At 56.5% G+C, this 17292-nt stretch overlaps 1 protein-coding gene across 1 annotated transcript; it reads left to right on the plus strand.

Moving 5' to 3' along the window:
* The first annotated feature begins 1208 nt into the window (after positions 1–1208).
* Positions 1209–14268, plus strand: EFNB1 (ephrin B1). The gene is made up of 5 exons (XM_054472558.2): positions 1209–2157; positions 10791–11068; positions 11838–11930; positions 12134–12262; positions 12418–14268. The coding sequence occupies exons 1-5, from the start codon at positions 2030–2032 to the stop codon at positions 12828–12830; spliced, it is 1041 nt and encodes a 346-aa protein (XP_054328533.1). The 5' UTR covers positions 1209–2029; the 3' UTR covers positions 12831–14268.
* Positions 14269–17292: the final 3024 nt, after the last annotated feature.

Raw genomic sequence — 17292 nt, forward strand, 5'->3', positions numbered from 1 at the left:
TGTTGCTCATCTAATTATCTCCATAAAGAAGCAGTGGGGAGACCTTGTATTCTTGGCAGTCCCTAAGCCCACCCCAAACTCAGATATTCCTTCTAGTTATTTCCCTTCCTCCCCATAAAGGGTGGCGGTTTTTGCTAAGGCTACGCCTGTCCCAGGTCTTGTGCTATGGCACGCTCCGGGTTTATCCCAGGCGCCCGCAGTGCTATGGAAGTCCAGCAGGGGGAGATATTAGCACGTGGGCACGTCCTCTGGGGTCCGACCAGGGAGAGTGGGTCGGACCTGGAGGGTCTGAACTATGGGATCGAGCCAAGTTCTAAGCAAAGAGGCAAGGCGGGGCGGGAAGAATGGGCCAGGGCTGGGAGACAAAGACCCAGATGGCGAGGCCGGGACAGGCTGGAGTCCGGCTTCTCCGGGCCAGGATGCCCGCTTTTGCTTTTTCAAATGTCTCGTGCCCTGTGCTTTTTCCTCTTTGCCCTCGAGGTGTCTTTCTTTATCGACGTGCCCTCTCATCCCCGCTTGCCTATCCCGGGACCTTGCCCGCGCCTTCGGACAGGACAAGACTAAATCTTGGCTCCAGAGGTCCCACAAGGCTCCCCCAGAAAGCTGAGATTCCGAAGGCCTGGTCCCCAGGGGCGATGAACACGCCTTCTCTCCCCACCACGCCCCACCTTGCTCCCCGCCCCACCTCCAGCCCCAATCAAGTACTGGACCCTCACCAGTGTCCCCCTCCCACAGCTCTCACTTTTATGTTCCCGATTCCGGGTCCAAGTGCAAGCAGACAGTGCATTTTGAGGGCGAGAGGAGGAAAGCCCACCAAAGCCTTACGTGGGACTGGACGAGGAGCAGACAGGCTGTCCTTGACACGGAGGTGGACACAGAGCAGGACTTCAGGGGTCCTGTGTGTAAAAAGAGAATGGAAGTACTTTCCTGGAGTACTTGGGACAGGGTCAGTGGGCTGGGGTGTTGACCAGACGCGTGGGGAGAAGAGCAGGCCGGCAGCTCTTGAGAGTGCCAACTTCCCACGGGTTGAGCGCTCTGGGAACAGGACTGAGCGGGACCCAGCCCTAACCGCACGAGCCGCACACTCAGATTGGTGCCATCGGGCGCGCGGCGTCCTTAAGAGCTCCCTGAAACCCCGCCCCCTTCCTGCTCTGGGGGAGTGGTATGGGGCAAGGACCCCGCCACTGAGCTTGCTATTGGCTAAGAGAGCAGGGTTGGCCTTGCGTTCGCCTGAGCAAGGGAGTAGACAGCACAGCGGCAGCGGAGGGAGTCTATGCGAGTTGGACAGCAGTGGGAGGTGTGTGAGGCTCGCACTGGCGGCAGACCCTCGGGCTCGATCGCCCGGGAGCCAGGACTCGGCGACGCGAGGCTGCCGGGCTACCCGGCGGAGGCTTCGGGGGCGCAAACTAATGGGACTGGCTCGCTCGGCAGCATCTCCCCGCTCTTCTAAGTACACTGAGCAGGGCCCGCGCTGAAGTAGAAGCTGTCCGGGGGCGCGTAGCCCGGAGTCCCAGTGTGGCCCGGAGGAACGGAGCCCGTGCCAGGGCGGCCCAGTCGGGAGCCCGGGGACCGAGCTTGTGTTGTGGGGAAACCCCCACTTCTTCCAAGGGACAGCGATCCCGGGACGGTCGAGGCGTCGGGGCGGTCACCGAGACCTCTGCGGGAAGACCCCGTCGGGGAGAGGGCGCGCAGCCCCGAACCGTCTCGGGGAGTCGAGCGGAATCGGGCGGGATCACCCGGGGGCGCAGAGCCCCCGTCGCGCCTCGTGCGGCAGCGGAGAGCCCAGGAGAACGAGCCCTCGGGGGCCGAAGCCCATGCCCGGTTTGGGGGCGGCTGCCCAGTGAGTCTTCCTGGCCGGCCGGGCGGAGAAGAGCGACACCGAAGCCGGCGGGAGGGGAGCACTTCAAGGCCGGCGGCTGCGGAGGATGGGCGCCTGAGCGGCTCCGAGCGCAGCGCGGCAGAGGAAGGCGAGGCGAGCTTTGCTAAGGAGGCGCCAAGGGATCCCGAAGTGCAGTCTGCCCCCGGGAAGATGGCTCGGCCTGGGCAGCGTTGGCTCGGCAAGTGGCTTGTGGCGATGGTCGTGTGGGCGCTGTGCCGGCTCGCCACACCGCTGGCCAAGAACCTGGAGCCCGTATCCTGGAGCTCCCTTAACCCCAAGTGAGTAACTTATCTCCTCTGGACGCTGGGGTGGAAGGCACTCCTTCAGGGTGAGGCCGCACGCCCCTGAGTGCATGTAGGGAGGTCTTCGGAGGAGGAGCGGCGCCTCATTTTGTCTCCGGCTTTTTCGAGTGTTTTCCTGTGGGCGGGCGGGTGGAGCAGGGTGCGGCGGGGTGGGGTAGGGGCACTTGGCTGGGTTGTGACCCCCTGGGCTTCCCAGCCCTTGCCTCTGCACGTCCTGGATCAAGTCGAGGTGGTCGCACAGGCGGAGCTGTGGAGTCCGGGCGCCCGAGAGCGCACCGGAGAGCTGAGTGGAGACGAGAACGCAGCTCCCTCTGGGGCCCCTGGGAACGTGGTGATTTTCGCCGAGAGCTGCTCCAGGAGCGAGCTTGACTCGGGCGAGGGACGAGGCCAGAACACGGGTTCCTCGTTTGCTTAGCTGTGGAGGGAACACAGAGCGGGACCCGGCGCTTGGAGTGGGTGGCAGCGCCAACATCCGCACTCGGGCTTCTCCCATTTTCATTTCTCTTTCTTCCCTGTTTGCCTCCCTGGCTTTTTGCTTTGCTGTCTCTTTTTGCCCCCCGCCCCTCCTTTCTCCCTGCCGGAGCGGTAGAAAGGCGGGCGCTGCTCCCAGGCTCACAAAGGCAGCGGGTGGAGAGGGGCGGAGTGGGAGAGTGGTCGCTGGGTAGTGGGGGTTCGAACTAGTGCCCGTCAGGGGTCCAATGGAGCCGGTAACAGAGCTTCAAGGGCCCGCCAGGGCGGAGAGTGGCGGCCGAGCTGTTGAGGGAGGTGGGTGGAGAAGGAGCGATTCCTGCCCAGGCAGGTCCCCTTGGCCCCTGAGTCTGTCCCCCAGATTGGGGAGCTGTGCTTAGTTTTCCCCAAGGGGTTGGGGCGGGGGGTGGGCAGCTATATAAAGAACATCCTTTCTTTTCTTTCTTCTCCTTCCCGTGCACAACTACTCCACCACCACCACACACACAACCCCTCCAAACAACACGCACACCTTTCAGGGCGGTGGCTCAGTGGTTTCTGGGCTTTTAGTGGGAAGTCGCTGGGGCTGTTGTAGTGACCTCTGGACCTTCTCTTTTGGCATCCAGGACTCAGGTTGGAACCCAGGGTCAAAATTGCCCTTCCTCTCAGTTTTCTGGAGGTCCCAGCAATGTGCGAACAACCCTACTTAGCAGGAAACTGGGGAGCTTTGACCTGCTCCATCCGTGATCGCTGATTCCTGTATCTCAAATTTCTTCCTGTCCACTCTTGCTGCCCCCCGCCGCCTCCCCCACCAACCCCGCCCCGCCCCGGGTAACTTCCCAGGCTCCTGCTTACCTTGGCCACTTGGGTCCCAGGGACGTTTGATCTCTCAGCCCTGGAGTGGGAGAAGGCAGCTTTAGTTTTCTTCTCCTCGATTAAGGTAGAGTCCTATTACTGGTTGGTGGGATGGCTAAACCAGGGTTGGGGTGGAGGGCTCTCCCTGGGTACAAGGAAAGGGATTGGCAAGAATTTCTTTCCTACCCAGAAGCCAAACGGGGTACAACTCTCTCCTAATAGCAGGGGCTCAAAATGCTCTGGGAGCTCTGGGCTGCTTGAGCCCAGGGGGGAAGGTTGTGAAGTGCTCAGTTTCCCCGGTAAGGGTGGAGGCTGGAAATGTTCTCTCTTGAGCCAGGAGAGTTGAAATCCGCCTGGGGTAGCCCATCATAGGGGCTCATGGGAGTGACCTAATTGCTCTCTCGGGTCTCTAACCAGAGATAACATGCAGCTCCACAGCTGGAAAGGAGCCCTCCTGCAGAGTTGGGGGTGCTGGAAGAAACACGATCTGTCTGTGCTTCCCCCTTTTTGTGCTCAGAGCCTTTAGTGCTCTGGACTGGTTTACAGGTTTTGGGGGGTGGTATCCTCTCTGACCCCCCTCCCCATCTACCTCAAGCTGAGGGAAGGCATTGTGGGGTGGGGATGGGGGGTGGCTGAAGACTCTCTAGAACCTAGAACCTGTCCGAATTCCATTCTGTAATTGGGTAGATCCTGGGAAGGGTCAGAGACTGATACTGGCGCACCCCCCTTCCTTCCAGGCTCAGGGGTCTGGAATGCAGCCACTCTCTGCATGTGTTGGCTGGGGTGGTGAGGGCAAATGGACAGGAAGGAGGCACTGCCCTCAGCTCTCCTCGAGCTTTGGGGGCTGCTTCTGCCACCGCGCCCAACCCTCAGGCTGCCACAGCCTTTCAAATAAACAGTCCCTCTCTGTCTCCCTCCCTCTCTGCCTCCTGCCCGAGTTCTCCTCTCAGGCCCGTGTCAGTTCGCCCTCTCATACCCTCCTCAAGCAGCGCTCACCTTCCCTCTCCAGCTAGGCTCGCCTGCTCTGCCTAGCTCTCACACTCCCTCTCACTCTTAGTCACTCTCTGCCTCTTTTTCTCAAGTCCTTTTGTTTCTCGCACATGCCCGTGCTCTCCCTCTCAGGCTCATTTTCTCTCTTCCCTCCCCTCTTCCTCTCCTGGCTTTTGGTCTCTCTCCTCAGCCCTGTCAGAAGCTGGCAACCCCCCTCCTAAAAAAGAAAATCTCCCAGTGCCTATAAACCCTGCTTAATTGCTTCCTCCTTGGGGAAAAAAAAAATCAAAATAAAGAAGTGGTGGGGCTGGGGGTCCGCTTCCAGGTTCCAAGGTGCGTGCGGCCCGGCCCCAGCCCTGACTGAGAGGGGAAGCTGGAATGGCTGGCCCAAGACTCCCAAGCCTCTTTCCCAAATTGGTGCTGGGGCCTTCTGGGGTGCTAGTCCCTGAGTGGCAGGAGCTTCTGCCTCCTTGGCCCCTCCTATCGGATTTGCCCCATGAGCACAAGGTGGGGGGATGGGTTTGGTCCTGCTAGAGTTTTTTTTAGGAACCTCTGTGTGTGCGTGTGTGTGTGTGTGTGTATCTGAGTTGGGGGGCTGTTATCTAAATGGTCCTAGGCGACCCCTCCCGCAGCCTTTTCCCCTGGGAGCTTGGGGCAGCCGGCAGGCCTCACACTTGAGTCCTCAGCCAAGTCCAGCTGCTGCAGTTCAGTCTCTCAGTCCCGTCCTGACCCCTTCCTGCCCCGCACTCAGATTCCCCCACCTCCAGGGAGTCAGAATGTGCCTGAGATCACATTACAAACGTTCGCTACAAGGGGGTGGGGGTGGGGGGTTCAGCTTGGCATCCAGGACCCTTGACTCCAGCATGGGTGGGGGCAGCTGCAGACCCCAACCCATGCTTGCCTGCTCCAAGCCAAAGTGTTGGCCCCAGCCCCACACAGCTGTTCTAGCTCACAGTCCTGGGGAGGCCAACTCAGGGGGCCCTTTTCCGGGGTGGTTAGGGACCTGACCTCTTCTACTCTGTGGCTGATTGGCCACAGGTGGGGGCCTGAGAGTGATGGGAATCCAGCAGCTCCTAAAGTCCCCTGTTCCCCTGCCTCCCCTCTCCCACATAGGGCAGCCAGGCAAGGGCAAGAAGGACCTGTGAGGCTGGGGTGGGGACTGAATCGAGGGTTCCCTTTCTTCCCTTGGGCTGTCTCTTGTCTCATCCGCTCAGGTGAATGGGGATGCGTGGGCCCTGGATACTATGGTGCATCACTGTTTTCTGGAGTTAGGGACTAAAGGACAGAGAGTGGGCCAGCCAGGAGGCTGCTAGTTGCCATGGGAACACCAGGTTTGGGGGAGAGTCCACTCTGTGACTATTAGAGGAGCTGAGATATGGGGGTGCTCACCAGCCACATCCTGGGTTCCTTACCCCACAGACCATAGCAGCCCCTCTTGGGCGTATTTCACGATCATTGTTTTGGGTCAGGGTACTAGCAGCCAGGAATGTAGTAAGCTCCTTCAGCTTTTTACTTCTAAATAATGCTGTGTTTGGCATGCTAACTAATAGGCAGGCGGCACCTTGCTACTTACAATGCATTCTCATATATGATCTCATCCAATGCTCCCAACAACCCTGGGAAGTAGGTATTGGCCCCATTTTCCAGATAAGAAGGCATATGCCCGGACAAGGGAAGTGACTTGTCTAAGGCCAGTCAATGACTTGCCTATGGGGGCAGAGCTGTGTTGTCTGCCATTCATTCCTGCTGCCTTGAAATGTAGGACAGACAGGAATTCAAGGTGGGGTTTGGGAAGAGGCCCTGGCTCCCTGCCCCTGAGTTCCCCTCTTACCTCGCAGGTGTGCAAGCATCTGTCCCTGTGACTCAGGCCCTGTCTGTGTGGGGTGAGCAGTGCTCAAACTTCCTCATTTGACTTTTCTAGGCCTACCTCCCAGGACTGACTGCTTGGGTGACCTGAACTAAAGGCAGCCAACTCACTGCCTGGCACACTCTCTGCGGAGCTCTGAGTGGCACCTTTGGTTCCTCTCTGAGCTAAGAATCTCTCTTCTCAGGGACCCCACAGAAAGCAGACATCGACATCGAGGAGGGGGGTATTAAATTCATAATGGACACGAGCTTTAGCCAGGAAGGGCATAGTTCAGTGTAGATGGGGAGGGTGACTTCCTCCAGGACTCTCCTGGCTTCCCTGCCTCTGACAGAGTTGTGTGTGCCAGGACCCAGCTGCTGTTCCTGCCCACCCACGCCTGGGCGGGCACTGCTGGGACACGCCAGGCCTGCTCCTGCCAGCCTCGGGGGCTGGGTGGAGCTGGGGGAGTTAAAGAGGAGCCTTTAATTTGGGGGCTCCCACCCTAGCTGGGATGAGAACAGACTTGAGCTCTGGCTTGGGGTCTGTCCTCCATTGGTCTTGCCACCCTGGGAGGTGCAAGTGCAGTGGTGGTGGGGTCACTGAATTGAGGTTGAGGCTAGAGTCTTCTGCCAGACTTGGACTTGCATGGCCTAGAACCAGGCTTCCCCTTTGGCCATTCTCTGACCACAAGTTGCTAGAGCCTGAGAGCAGGGTGACAAGGAAAGAAGTATAGACCTGGTGGGATGTGGGTAGCTTTCTGGGCAAGACCCTCCTAGCTGCAAGCTCTCCCTGCCCCCTGTAAATTGTATTCACATGGGTGGAGAAGGGCTTATCCGGAGAAAACAAGGAGGGGCTGTTGGTTAGTTGGTTTCTGGCCAGTCCAGGGCCTTGGAGGCTACTGTCCCCAGCCCCTTCAGGCTTTTCATATCCCAGGATTCTTTGTGGCAGTGATGGCATGGTGGTGCTTTTAAGCTAGGTAGAAAGGCTGAAGATAGAACTTGGGCTAGGGTAGAGGGGAAGAGCTGGAATAGCTTAGGCCGCCTCCCCCAAGTCCTTTTACTTCCTGGGGTGGCGCCCTGGGGTCCCAGGGCTTTCTGAGGCTGGAGAGGGAAGGCCTCAGGGGTTACCATGGCGACCTGCTTCAGGCTTCCTGCTGAGCCATGTCAATCCCTTTATTTTTCAGAAAAGGGCTTTGTCTGGGGGTGGCCCCAGGCAGAAAAGCTTGGCTTGGTCTTAGGGTTGGGGGAAGTAAGGTGGGGGATAAAGAGTTTCACTTGGGGACATCTCTTCTTCCTCTTCCCTTACTCCTACTCCTAATCTGGTAAGAAGGGAGAACTGTAGGGTCCCCCTTTAAAGTATGACTAGTGTTCTACCTAGCTTTGGCCTTCACTCTCACTGGCTATACACCCATCCCTTATGGCCCCTTACCACTCTCTTGAGCTTCTGACAGGTCAAGACGAGGTTTGCCCAGTGGTAGGGAAGATGCTAAGAAGGTTACCAGTATGGGGGATCAGGGTCAGGGAAGACGGGTCTCATCGGCCTCCGCTCCCTTCTGTACTTTAGGGGAAGGTGAGTTTCCCTCTGCCAGCTGCCATGCAAATGAACTAATGAATATTTATGAAGTCTGTTCACTGAGGTTGAAGAGACTCTGAGGGGTTTTGGGGGCAATAGTTCTCCCTTCTCCCCCCCTCCTCCATCATGTAGACATCTGTTTCCTCAATGCCTCTGGCTTCAAGGTAGAACCCCAATTAGCTAGAAGCCCTGTTCCAATTCCAGGGCTCTGGAACCTGGGTGGCAATGGGAGACTGCACTTGGGGTAGACAGGACTCCCTGGTGAGTAAGCCAGAACCAAGTGGTTAGAAAGCTGAGCTGGCCTGTCTCCCTTTCCGTGCCCTCTATGTAGCTGCATATATATGTGTTGTGAAGATGTTGTACAATGATTCAGGCAATGTTTTAGGCCCTCTTAGACCCATCGGTTTACTGTCCTGGGTAGGTTTAGACCCCTCTTTTCAATGGGAACGTTCATCTGATCATTCATTCCCTCACATGAAGGGCCTGGACTCTAAGGTTCCTGCTGGCTCTAAGATGTGAGCAGTTGTCTAATCCTGCCATCTAGATGGAACCGTTGTGAGCACTGGAAAGGGAAAAAATGCCTGGAGAATTCTAGAGGCTTTGGGGAAACTTGTTGGCTTTGTATGGTGCATGGGACAGGGGTATTCCATCTGAAATGTTTATCCAGGCTTCCATCCCATGCCTACTTCCTTTCTGGACCCTCTATAGTTAGGTACCAGTGGGGAGGCCATCTCATTCTGGCTTTTACCCTCCTGCACATCAAGATGGCAGCTCCCAATTTGGTGGAGCCTCACTCGACATGGAGGAAAGGCGGCTTTTCTTCGTCCACTTCATCCATGTGGTCAGTTTCCCTCTTTGCCTACTTGGGTATCATTTCCCTCCCTCAGATGAGGACACAGGTTTGGCATTGCAAAGGCATTTGCCCAGAGTTCCCAGTAGGCCGGTATTGCTTGTAGTCCCTTTGGTGTAATGGGCCCTCAGGAAATGGAACCACTCTTTTCTCAGATGATTGTGGTAGCCTGTGAACTGGTGCATGACACTGTCAGCTTCATTCTCTTTAAGCACTGCCTGAAGCCTTCCATTGTCCTTCCTGCTCTGAGAGCCTCTCTCCAATGGGATGAAACCCACCCTGCTTGCTGTGACCCTTGAGGCCTTTCAGTCTGGCCCCAGGTGAACTTTTCCACCTCTTCTTCTGTTTCTCTCTCCTCACTCCCAGCCAAGCTGGACCAACCACTGGCCTGGGCTTTGTGTCGTAGCCACTGCTGTCTACTGTCTCAGTGTGTTGACTTCTTATTCCTCACCCAGGACCCACTTTCATCCTGCCTTTCCTGTGGATACATCTCTGACTATCCTGGTCAGATGAGCTGTCTCTTTCCTCTCCCTGCCTCCAGCCCTTGCTGCTTGAATCATCATCCTCACACATACCTACAGATAGCCTGGTGTTGTCTATCACTCGAGTGTGGGTTATTTACTTTTTTCACCCAAACTGGACAGTAAAGGCCTTGATGACGGAGCCATATCTTCTCTTCCTGTTTCCCCTCCAAAATATGAGAGTGAGCTCATAGGTACTTAGTGTTAGTATTTGACCTCCTGCCTCTTGGGAGACTGCTTCTAAGAGGCAGTCAAACATGTCGAACGCCTATTGTGTGCTAGGTGTTCTCCATGTGCTGCCTCGTCTCCCCGCCACAATATTGGAAGGTAGGGGCTCTTGCCACCCCCACTTTGCAAGAGAAGAAACTGAAGCTCAGAACAGGCAGCTCATCCAAAGTCACAGAGTTAGTAAGGGCCTAGCTTTGGAATCTGATTCTAAAGTCTGTGTTCTTTCTCCTACATGAGGTTCTGCCTTGCTCTCAGCACCAGCCCATCCAGGCTCAGAAATGGCCAACGGAGCACCATTTTCTTTCTGTGTGCTTAGGCAAGGACAGAGTCCTATGGATGGGTGGTCCTGGGCAGCTGACCCTCCCTGCTGTCCCCCAGTGCCTGGCCTTCTGGATTAGAATATGAACCTGGCTCAAAAGGCATTTGTCCATCTCCTCTCAGGAGCTGGAGTAGGAACAACATAGAGGTGACAGGTTAGGATACAGATGAGGCCCTATCTTCTATGATCTGTTGTCTCTTGTTGAGCCCCTTCTCCTCTCCTCTGTTCTTTTTAAGAATGAGATGAATCAAGTTTAGGAATTCAGGCTCTTGCATTTTGAGGGTGGGATGAATTGCCAGTAGGACAATAGGCAGTGGGAGTGAGCAGAGCTGCACCTGGCCAGAGACTGTGGCCATCATCCCTTTGCTCCAGGCGATGCCTGTTCCTATCTTTCCATCATGCCCAAGATTAGTAAGGATGGGGGAGAAGACATGGGTCCCAGACAGATTGAGCTCCCCCAGCCTTTGGCTGGGAGCTGCGGGGGGTGGTGACTAAGACATGTGTGGGCTTGCTGTGTGTGTGTATGTGTGTGTGTGTGTGTGCGCGCGCACGCATGTGTGTATGGGTATAGGAGAGGTAGTAGCAGCAGTCATGAAGGAATGTTTGTTGGGGGTGGGGGTATATAAGACTGCCACCTCCAGGTAGCATGGGCCTGACACCTTGGTACCTAGCCCATTGGCCACGTCAGCCCCCTGCAGAAATGTCACATTAGGACAAAGGACTTCCCCAGCCAGGCAGTGCTCCACCCTGCCGAGCAGTCAGAGTCTGGCAGCCTTGCCCATGGGCCACCCCTTCCACACCCTCCTGGTAGTGTGGTTCTCTCTCCCCACCCCCAGCCTGAGGATGGAGGAAGGGCAGAAGGCTTGCTCTTGCCGTCTCCACCCAGTAGGCCCAGCCTGGCTCTCGTCTGCTTCCCTGGTTCTGGAATGGCCTGGGGCCACCCCCAACCCTGAGGCTGACCGTCTTCTTCCTTCTGGGCAGGTTCCTGAGTGGGAAGGGCTTGGTGATCTATCCGAAAATTGGAGACAAGCTGGACATCATCTGCCCCCGAGCAGAAGCAGGGCGGCCCTATGAGTACTACAAGCTGTACCTGGTGCGGCCTGAGCAGGCAGCTGCCTGTAGCACAGTGCTCGACCCCAACGTGTTGGTCACCTGCAATAGGCCAGAGCAGGAAATACGCTTTACCATCAAGTTCCAGGAGTTCAGCCCCAACTACATGGGCCTGGAGTTCAAGAAGCACCATGATTACTACATTACCTGTGAGTCCCGCCCATCCCATCCTCTGGCTCTCTCCCTGGGCTTAACTCTTTCCTCTCCTGTAGTAGTGGGAGCTTCTAAGTGGTGCAATGCTATTGCACGTAGTTAAGGCCCTGCTGGATCTGATCCCCTTTGAAGACTGGCATGTTCTCCTCCTAGCCTGGCCTTGGAATTCTGGCCCCAACATTTACCAAGCTCACCTTGGCTCCAGGGGTTGGGCAGGAGAGGTCTCCAATTCGTGTTGCTTCTCTCTTATTTTCTTTGCCCACCTAAGTTCTAATATTAGGAATGGTAGCATTTGCCAGGCCCTTTGGGATCAGCCAGCTATTCAGCCTTTTTCTTCAGGGGAAACCAAGGCCCCAAAAGGTGAAGGGACTTCTTGCCTTAGATCACACAGTGAGTTAGAGTTAGGGTCAGGACTCCAACCCAGTTCTCCTGATTCCTACTCCAGCATTCCTTTCAGTCTATGTAGAAGCCCCCATTATGATCCCAGTGAGAAGGCAGACCTTACCGAGGGGCCATGGCCTGCTCGTGACAGAGGAGCAGTGCCCCTGGGGGTGGGGCTTGTTCTTGGCCTGGGCTGGACTAGGCCACTTTGTTCCTAGTGGGAGGGAAGAAAATGAAAGGGTTCACTGGTAGATGGGAGCTGCTTGCTTCTCCCGACTGCAGTTTCTCTCCCTGTTGGCTGAGGCAGAACGGGAGTTTCTGGGTAATGCTAGTAGACCTTTCTCTCCTCCTGACTTCTCTGACTTCTCTGGCCTCTTCCTGCAGCAACATCCAATGGAAGCCTAGAGGGGCTGGAAAACCGGGAGGGGGGTGTGTGCCGCACACGCACCATGAAGATCGTCATGAAGGTTGGGCAAGGTGAGTGCCTAGTCTGAGGGTCCCCTCACCCCACCCTGTTTGACCTTTGGAACAGATGTTCCTGGCTTGGTGCATGTGTATTAGGAGTGGGGGAGCAGGCGTAGGGTTACAGTATCCAGGCCATTCTTGGCCCACCCTTGATAACTGAGGGCACCTATGCTGGCCGGGTCCCTCCCTCTCACCTGTTCTGTCTCCATTCTTAGATCCCAATGCTGTGACGCCTGAGCAGCTGACTACCAGCAGGCCCAGCAAGGAGGCAGACAACACTGTCAAGACAGCCACACAGGCCCCTGGTAGTCGGGGCTCCCTGGGTGACTCTGATGGCAAGCATGGTAAGTGTATATGTGTTCCCCAGAGGTCAGGAGCCATTGCTCTGTCACCTTGTTAGGCCCTGTCCCTGAAGAAATGCAAGCTGGGCCTGGCCTGAAATCTGCTGTGTGTCCCTGGGACCCCTGGCTGACTGTTCCTCCCCCTTTCCCTTCCTCAGAGACTGTGAACCAGGAAGAGAAGAGTGGCCCAGGTGCAAGTGGGGGCAGCAGCGGGGACCCTGATGGCTTTTTCAACTCCAAGGTGGCATTGTTCGCGGCTGTCGGTGCCGGTTGCGTCATCTTCCTGCTCATCATCATCTTCCTGACGGTCCTACTACTGAAGCTACGCAAGCGGCACCGCAAGCACACACAGCAGCGAGCGGCTGCCCTCTCACTCAGTACCCTGGCCAGTCCCAAGGGGGGCAGTGGCACAGCGGGCACCGAGCCCAGCGACATCATCATTCCCTTACGGACTACAGAGAACAACTACTGCCCCCATTATGAGAAGGTGAGTGGGGACTACGGGCACCCTGTCTACATCGTCCAAGAGATGCCGCCCCAGAGCCCGGCGAACATCTACTACAAGGTCTGAGTGCCCGGCACGGCCTCAGGCCCCCGAGGGACAGTCGGTCTGGACCGGACCTCTCCTTTCGCCCCCACACCCCCTCCCCTTGCCAGCTGTGCCCACCTTTGTATTTAGTTTTGTAGTTTCTTGGCTTTTATAATCCCCCTTTTTCCCTGCCCCCTGGGCTTTGGAGGGGGGTGCTTGTGCCCCTAACCCCCATGCTCTTGTGCCTTCCCCCTCTGGCCAGGCCTCTGGGCTTCGTGGGGGCGCCCCTTCTTGGAGGGCAGGGCTGGATGCTGATGGACAGCAGGCAGGGAGACAGTCCCCTGGCCCTGCCCCTCCCTCGCCCCCCTTGCCACCTTCCCAGGACTGCTTGTCCGCTATCATCACTGTTTTTAATGCTTTTGTGTTCATTTTTTAGCTGTCAACTCATTTTCATCTGTTTTTTGAAGAAAAATGGAAAAATGTAAAAGGCAGCCCCCCCCCCCGCCCCGGCTTTGTGAGCCTGGCCTGAGCCAGTATAAGAGGGCCTGGGGCATGATGTGGTCAGCCAGGAAGCATAGGATGCCATTTCTTTTGTAGACTCCTTGGTATTTCTGGTGGGGTAAGGGGCAGGCCAGGGCTGTTCACGCCCATGAGGGAAGAGGAAAGTGCCACTGGGCGAGGTGTCCCACCCTCCCCTCCTGACCCTCCTACGAGGCTTATCCTGCCAATGGGGTAGTCACTGCCACCATTCCACAAAAAAAAAAAAAAAAAAAAATCCCTTCCTTGTGGGATTCTTGGGCATCTCCTGCCTCCCTCACTCTCACGGTAATTAATGTCTTAATTGGCTGTTGCCTGGGGAACAGGAGAGCTGCTGCAGGCAGATGACCTCATGGGGGGTGGAGGGAGGTGAGGTGCCCAGGTGGCTATTTGCCCTGCAGAGCTGGGAGTTTCCCCCCCACCCCCCGCCCTGTTCTCTCCTTACCTTTGGCATCCTTTGGCCTGGTGGGGAAACAGAGGCCCAGGGTGGAGACCTAAGCGGGTATAAGACCAGGTGACCTGCTCCTTTTCTGGGCCCTAGCACAGGTGGGTAACCCCCACCCAACCCAGCTCCTGCTGCTGTCCCAGTCTTGGGCTGGGGCCTGGAAAGAGGAAGAGGCTGCCTGGGGCTGGGCCAGCCCGCTGTGCACTTTGACCCCAGTTCCTTGCCAGCACGGCTGCTAACAGACTGCCACTTGAGTGCGCCTTGCAGGCACTCCCAGAGCAGCCATGGAAGGAGCTGGGCCTCACACCATCCACCTCCACACTGCCTCCTGGCCAGCTGCCCACCCCAGTGCCAGGTGGGAGAGGGAGCAGAACAGCCAGCCCCTTCCAGGTGGCAGTCGGAAGGGTTTTTGTTTTTGTTTCTGTTGCCATTTGTGTAAATACTAGTCTTTTTGGAAAAAAATAATGTAAAGATGTTTTGTATAAACTCTGAATTATTTTCTTGTTGCTTTTTTCTTAGAAAAAAATGAGAACTAAAAAAAAAAAAATTAACCACATGGAGAAATGGGTGTAAAATGGTGTCGTGATGTTGGGAAATGCAGAGTGAGAGTTGTGTGCATGTGTGTGTGGTGGGGCTGTGTGCGTGTGTGCGCTTTCCTGTGCCCAAACCACTGGTGACTGGGGCAGGTACGGGAAGAGGATGGCTATCCTAGTGGAGCAAGATGTTTTAATGCCCTATGCCCCTCCTGCCACTCCCCTCACCCCAGGTTTTTCTCCTCTCTTGTTCTGCTGTCATGGAGCCTGAGACCATTTTCCCTGTTCATCCTGTCACCTCTGTGGCATAGGCCATGGGCATCTGCCCAGTCTGGCACAGGCCTAGTTAGAGAGGGTTAATGGAGGAGGAGATGTTCCCATGGGGACCTGGGTGTGTCCACAAGTACTGCCACCACCTAGCTGGGGCTAGATCTGGGACCTGCTGGCGGGCCTAGCCCTGCCCTGCCTCAGGACGCCTGGAGGTGGATAGAAATAACTTCCCAAGATCTGAACTTCAGCTGCAGCCTACTGGGTATTGGGCCTGCTTCAGGCTGCCCAGTTTACCTCTCAGCCAGAAGAATCTTGCTTCTGAGCTGGGCCACACCACAGCCACCACCATGGCATAGTTGGGGGCTTCTGGCCAGCAGTCGATACTCTCAAGCTAGAGCAGCCTTGAGCACCCTGTCTACCTCCCACAGGCTGATGAGTAACTTGCTCAAGTCAAACAGTGTGGTGAGGGCCCTGAAGAGGGTTTGGCCTCCATCCCACAGCGGAGAGGCAGACTGGCAGGGCCTGGAGCCTTCCTGCTCCAGCCTGGAGTAGCCTGCTGGTCTTGTGGGGGGATTCCCTGTGGAGACGGCTAAGACAGATGTCAGGGGAAGAGGACAAGTGAGATCCAGCAGCTAAAAATGGGGTAGAAGGCAGCAGAGGAAAGAGGAGGAAGAAGGAGAGAGAGAGTGATCCAGAGTAGGAAGCCCCAGAGAATTAGCCAAGGAGCCACCCGGGCTATGAGGGAAGTGGGGAGCTGGTAGAGAAGAAAGGGGGCGGAAAGCCACAGGGCCTGCAGGCGGAGGGAAGGAAGGTTGGGCTAGTGTAGGGCTGGGCCTGGCTGGGGTGCTCCTGGAGCCAGCTGGGGCAGAGGCTGTTTATTTGGTTTCTCATTAACCAAAGGAAGTGCCTGGATCAGATGGAACCTCTGCTGCTTGACTGCCTGCCCAGAGTGGGGCCTGGCCTGGGCTGGGGGGTCTCTCATCAGGGTTGGTTCAGGCCAGATTGGTGTCGTTTACTGGGGTAGAGCCTGACTCAGTTGAGTGAGCACTTCCCACACTTCTCCAACTGAGTGTCCTCCAGTAGTCCCCCACCCAGTCCATGCCTTCAACCCTCCCAGTGGGGGATGGAGCCCTGGGGGCCCCCTGGGAGCAGCTGTGGGAGTGTGAAGTAAAATCCAAGGGCGATTTTACAAAGGAAAGTCGGGCAACCTGCTGGGTAGCCCAGAAGCTTCGCAACTGGCTGTTCCCTTGTCCTAGCATGGGTGCCATGGCTGGCGCTGGTTTGAGCTTGGTGCTCACACTGTTGGCCACACAGTGTGCTTAGTAGTTCCTTGTGTCCTTCACCTGGACAGCACCTGCCAGTTTGTTCAAATGCTTTTACACACTTTGTTTCATTGAATCTCACAAACTGCCCTGTGAGGGTGGTAGGTGGGGAATGACCTGACTTATATTTGAGATGAGGAAACCGAGACCCTGTGAGGGGCTGTAACTTGCCCAAGGACACACATCAGGTGAACAGGAGCACTAGGATACAAGTGTACAAGTGCAGGCCTTTTATTACACCACGAGCAAATAAGAGGTATTCCTTGAGAGCGAGGGGTATGACTTCCCACTTCTTGCCTTTGAGCAAGCATGCTTCCTTAGGGATCTTAAAAAACAGGAGCCCTCCCCACCTCCACTCCCCATTCCCTTTCCATCTGTCTTGGTCAGGGAGGGACCAAGCTCAGCTAGCTGGAGGCAGGAGGTGGGAGCCTCCAGTGGTAGGGCCCCAGACTGCCCCACCCTTGACTCTCCTTCCTGTCCCAGCTGGGCCTAAGCTCCTGGTGAGTCAGGGATACAGGATGCTTCCCAGGTGAGGGTGGGGCTGCCTGGCTTTCTCCGCAGGCTGAGCCCAGTTCACCAATAAAGCCAAACTGAGCAGGTGCTAACCAGGCCTCAGTTTCCCTGAAAGGCAAGGCCTTGTGGAGCTGGAAGGCCAAGGCTCTTGTGACCTTATTGCACTGGTTGATTTTAAGCTTCCAGGTGGCCTCCCTGAGGAACCAGTGACATGAATGGCCTGGTATCCACTAGGCAGGGGCATGAAGCTGGGCCAAGCAACCTACGGAAAGACCCAGGCCCCACTGGGGCCATCCTAGGTTGGACCCTGCTGAGCAAGCAGCCCTCTGGCCACCTGGCATCAATCACTCTCAGAAATCCAGCCCGCCTGCCTACCTGGCCTCCTGTCCTGCCTGGGCACGTCCCACTGGCACCCCAGCTGAGTCAGCCCCAGCCTGCCTGGGACCCTCCTCACCCATCTGCTGCCGGCCTCCCGTACAGCTGGACATTGGATCTGGGGGGCTGGGGCCCCAGCTGGCGCTTGTTAGGTTGGCTTCCCCTTTGGGAGGCTGCTGACTGGGAGACCAGCCCCCACCCAGGACAGGGGTCATAGAACCCAAAATGAAAGCAATTTAAAGGCATTGGGGAGAGAGTAATTATAGTTTCTGTTTTCAATGGTTAATTATTCAGCTGGCAAAGAGAAAGGAAAAAAGGGAAAGCTGGGAGTTGGAGGGAATAAGGATGAAGAGATATGGGGGGGTGGGAGGAGTTTGCCATGGGGCCCTTTAATCCAGGTGATAAAGCCCTAGACCAAGAGGCTGGAGACCTGAGGGCCTGTCCCTACTTTGCCATAACTCCCTTTTTGACCAGGGGCAGGCAGATGCCTGTCTGGGTAATGAAGGAGT

The sequence above is a fragment of the Pongo pygmaeus genome, chromosome X (genome assembly GCF_028885625.2).
Source record: "Pongo pygmaeus isolate AG05252 chromosome X, NHGRI_mPonPyg2-v2.0_pri, whole genome shotgun sequence".
Lineage (NCBI taxonomy): Eukaryota > Metazoa > Chordata > Mammalia > Primates > Hominidae > Pongo > Pongo pygmaeus.

Excerpts from the sequence above, each read along its gene's own strand:
- EFNB1 (XM_054472558.2), top strand. The coding sequence starts at position 2,030 with ATGGCTCGGCCTGGGCAGCGTTGGCTCGGCAAGTGGCTTGTGGCGATG. Across the intron at positions 2,158-10,790 it reads TGGAGCTCCCTTAACCCCAA|GTTCCTGAGTGGGAAGGGCT; the intron begins GTGAGTAACTTA and ends CCTTCTGGGCAG. Across the intron at positions 12,263-12,417 it reads TGACTCTGATGGCAAGCATG|AGACTGTGAACCAGGAAGAG; the intron begins GTAAGTGTATAT and ends TCCCTTCCTCAG.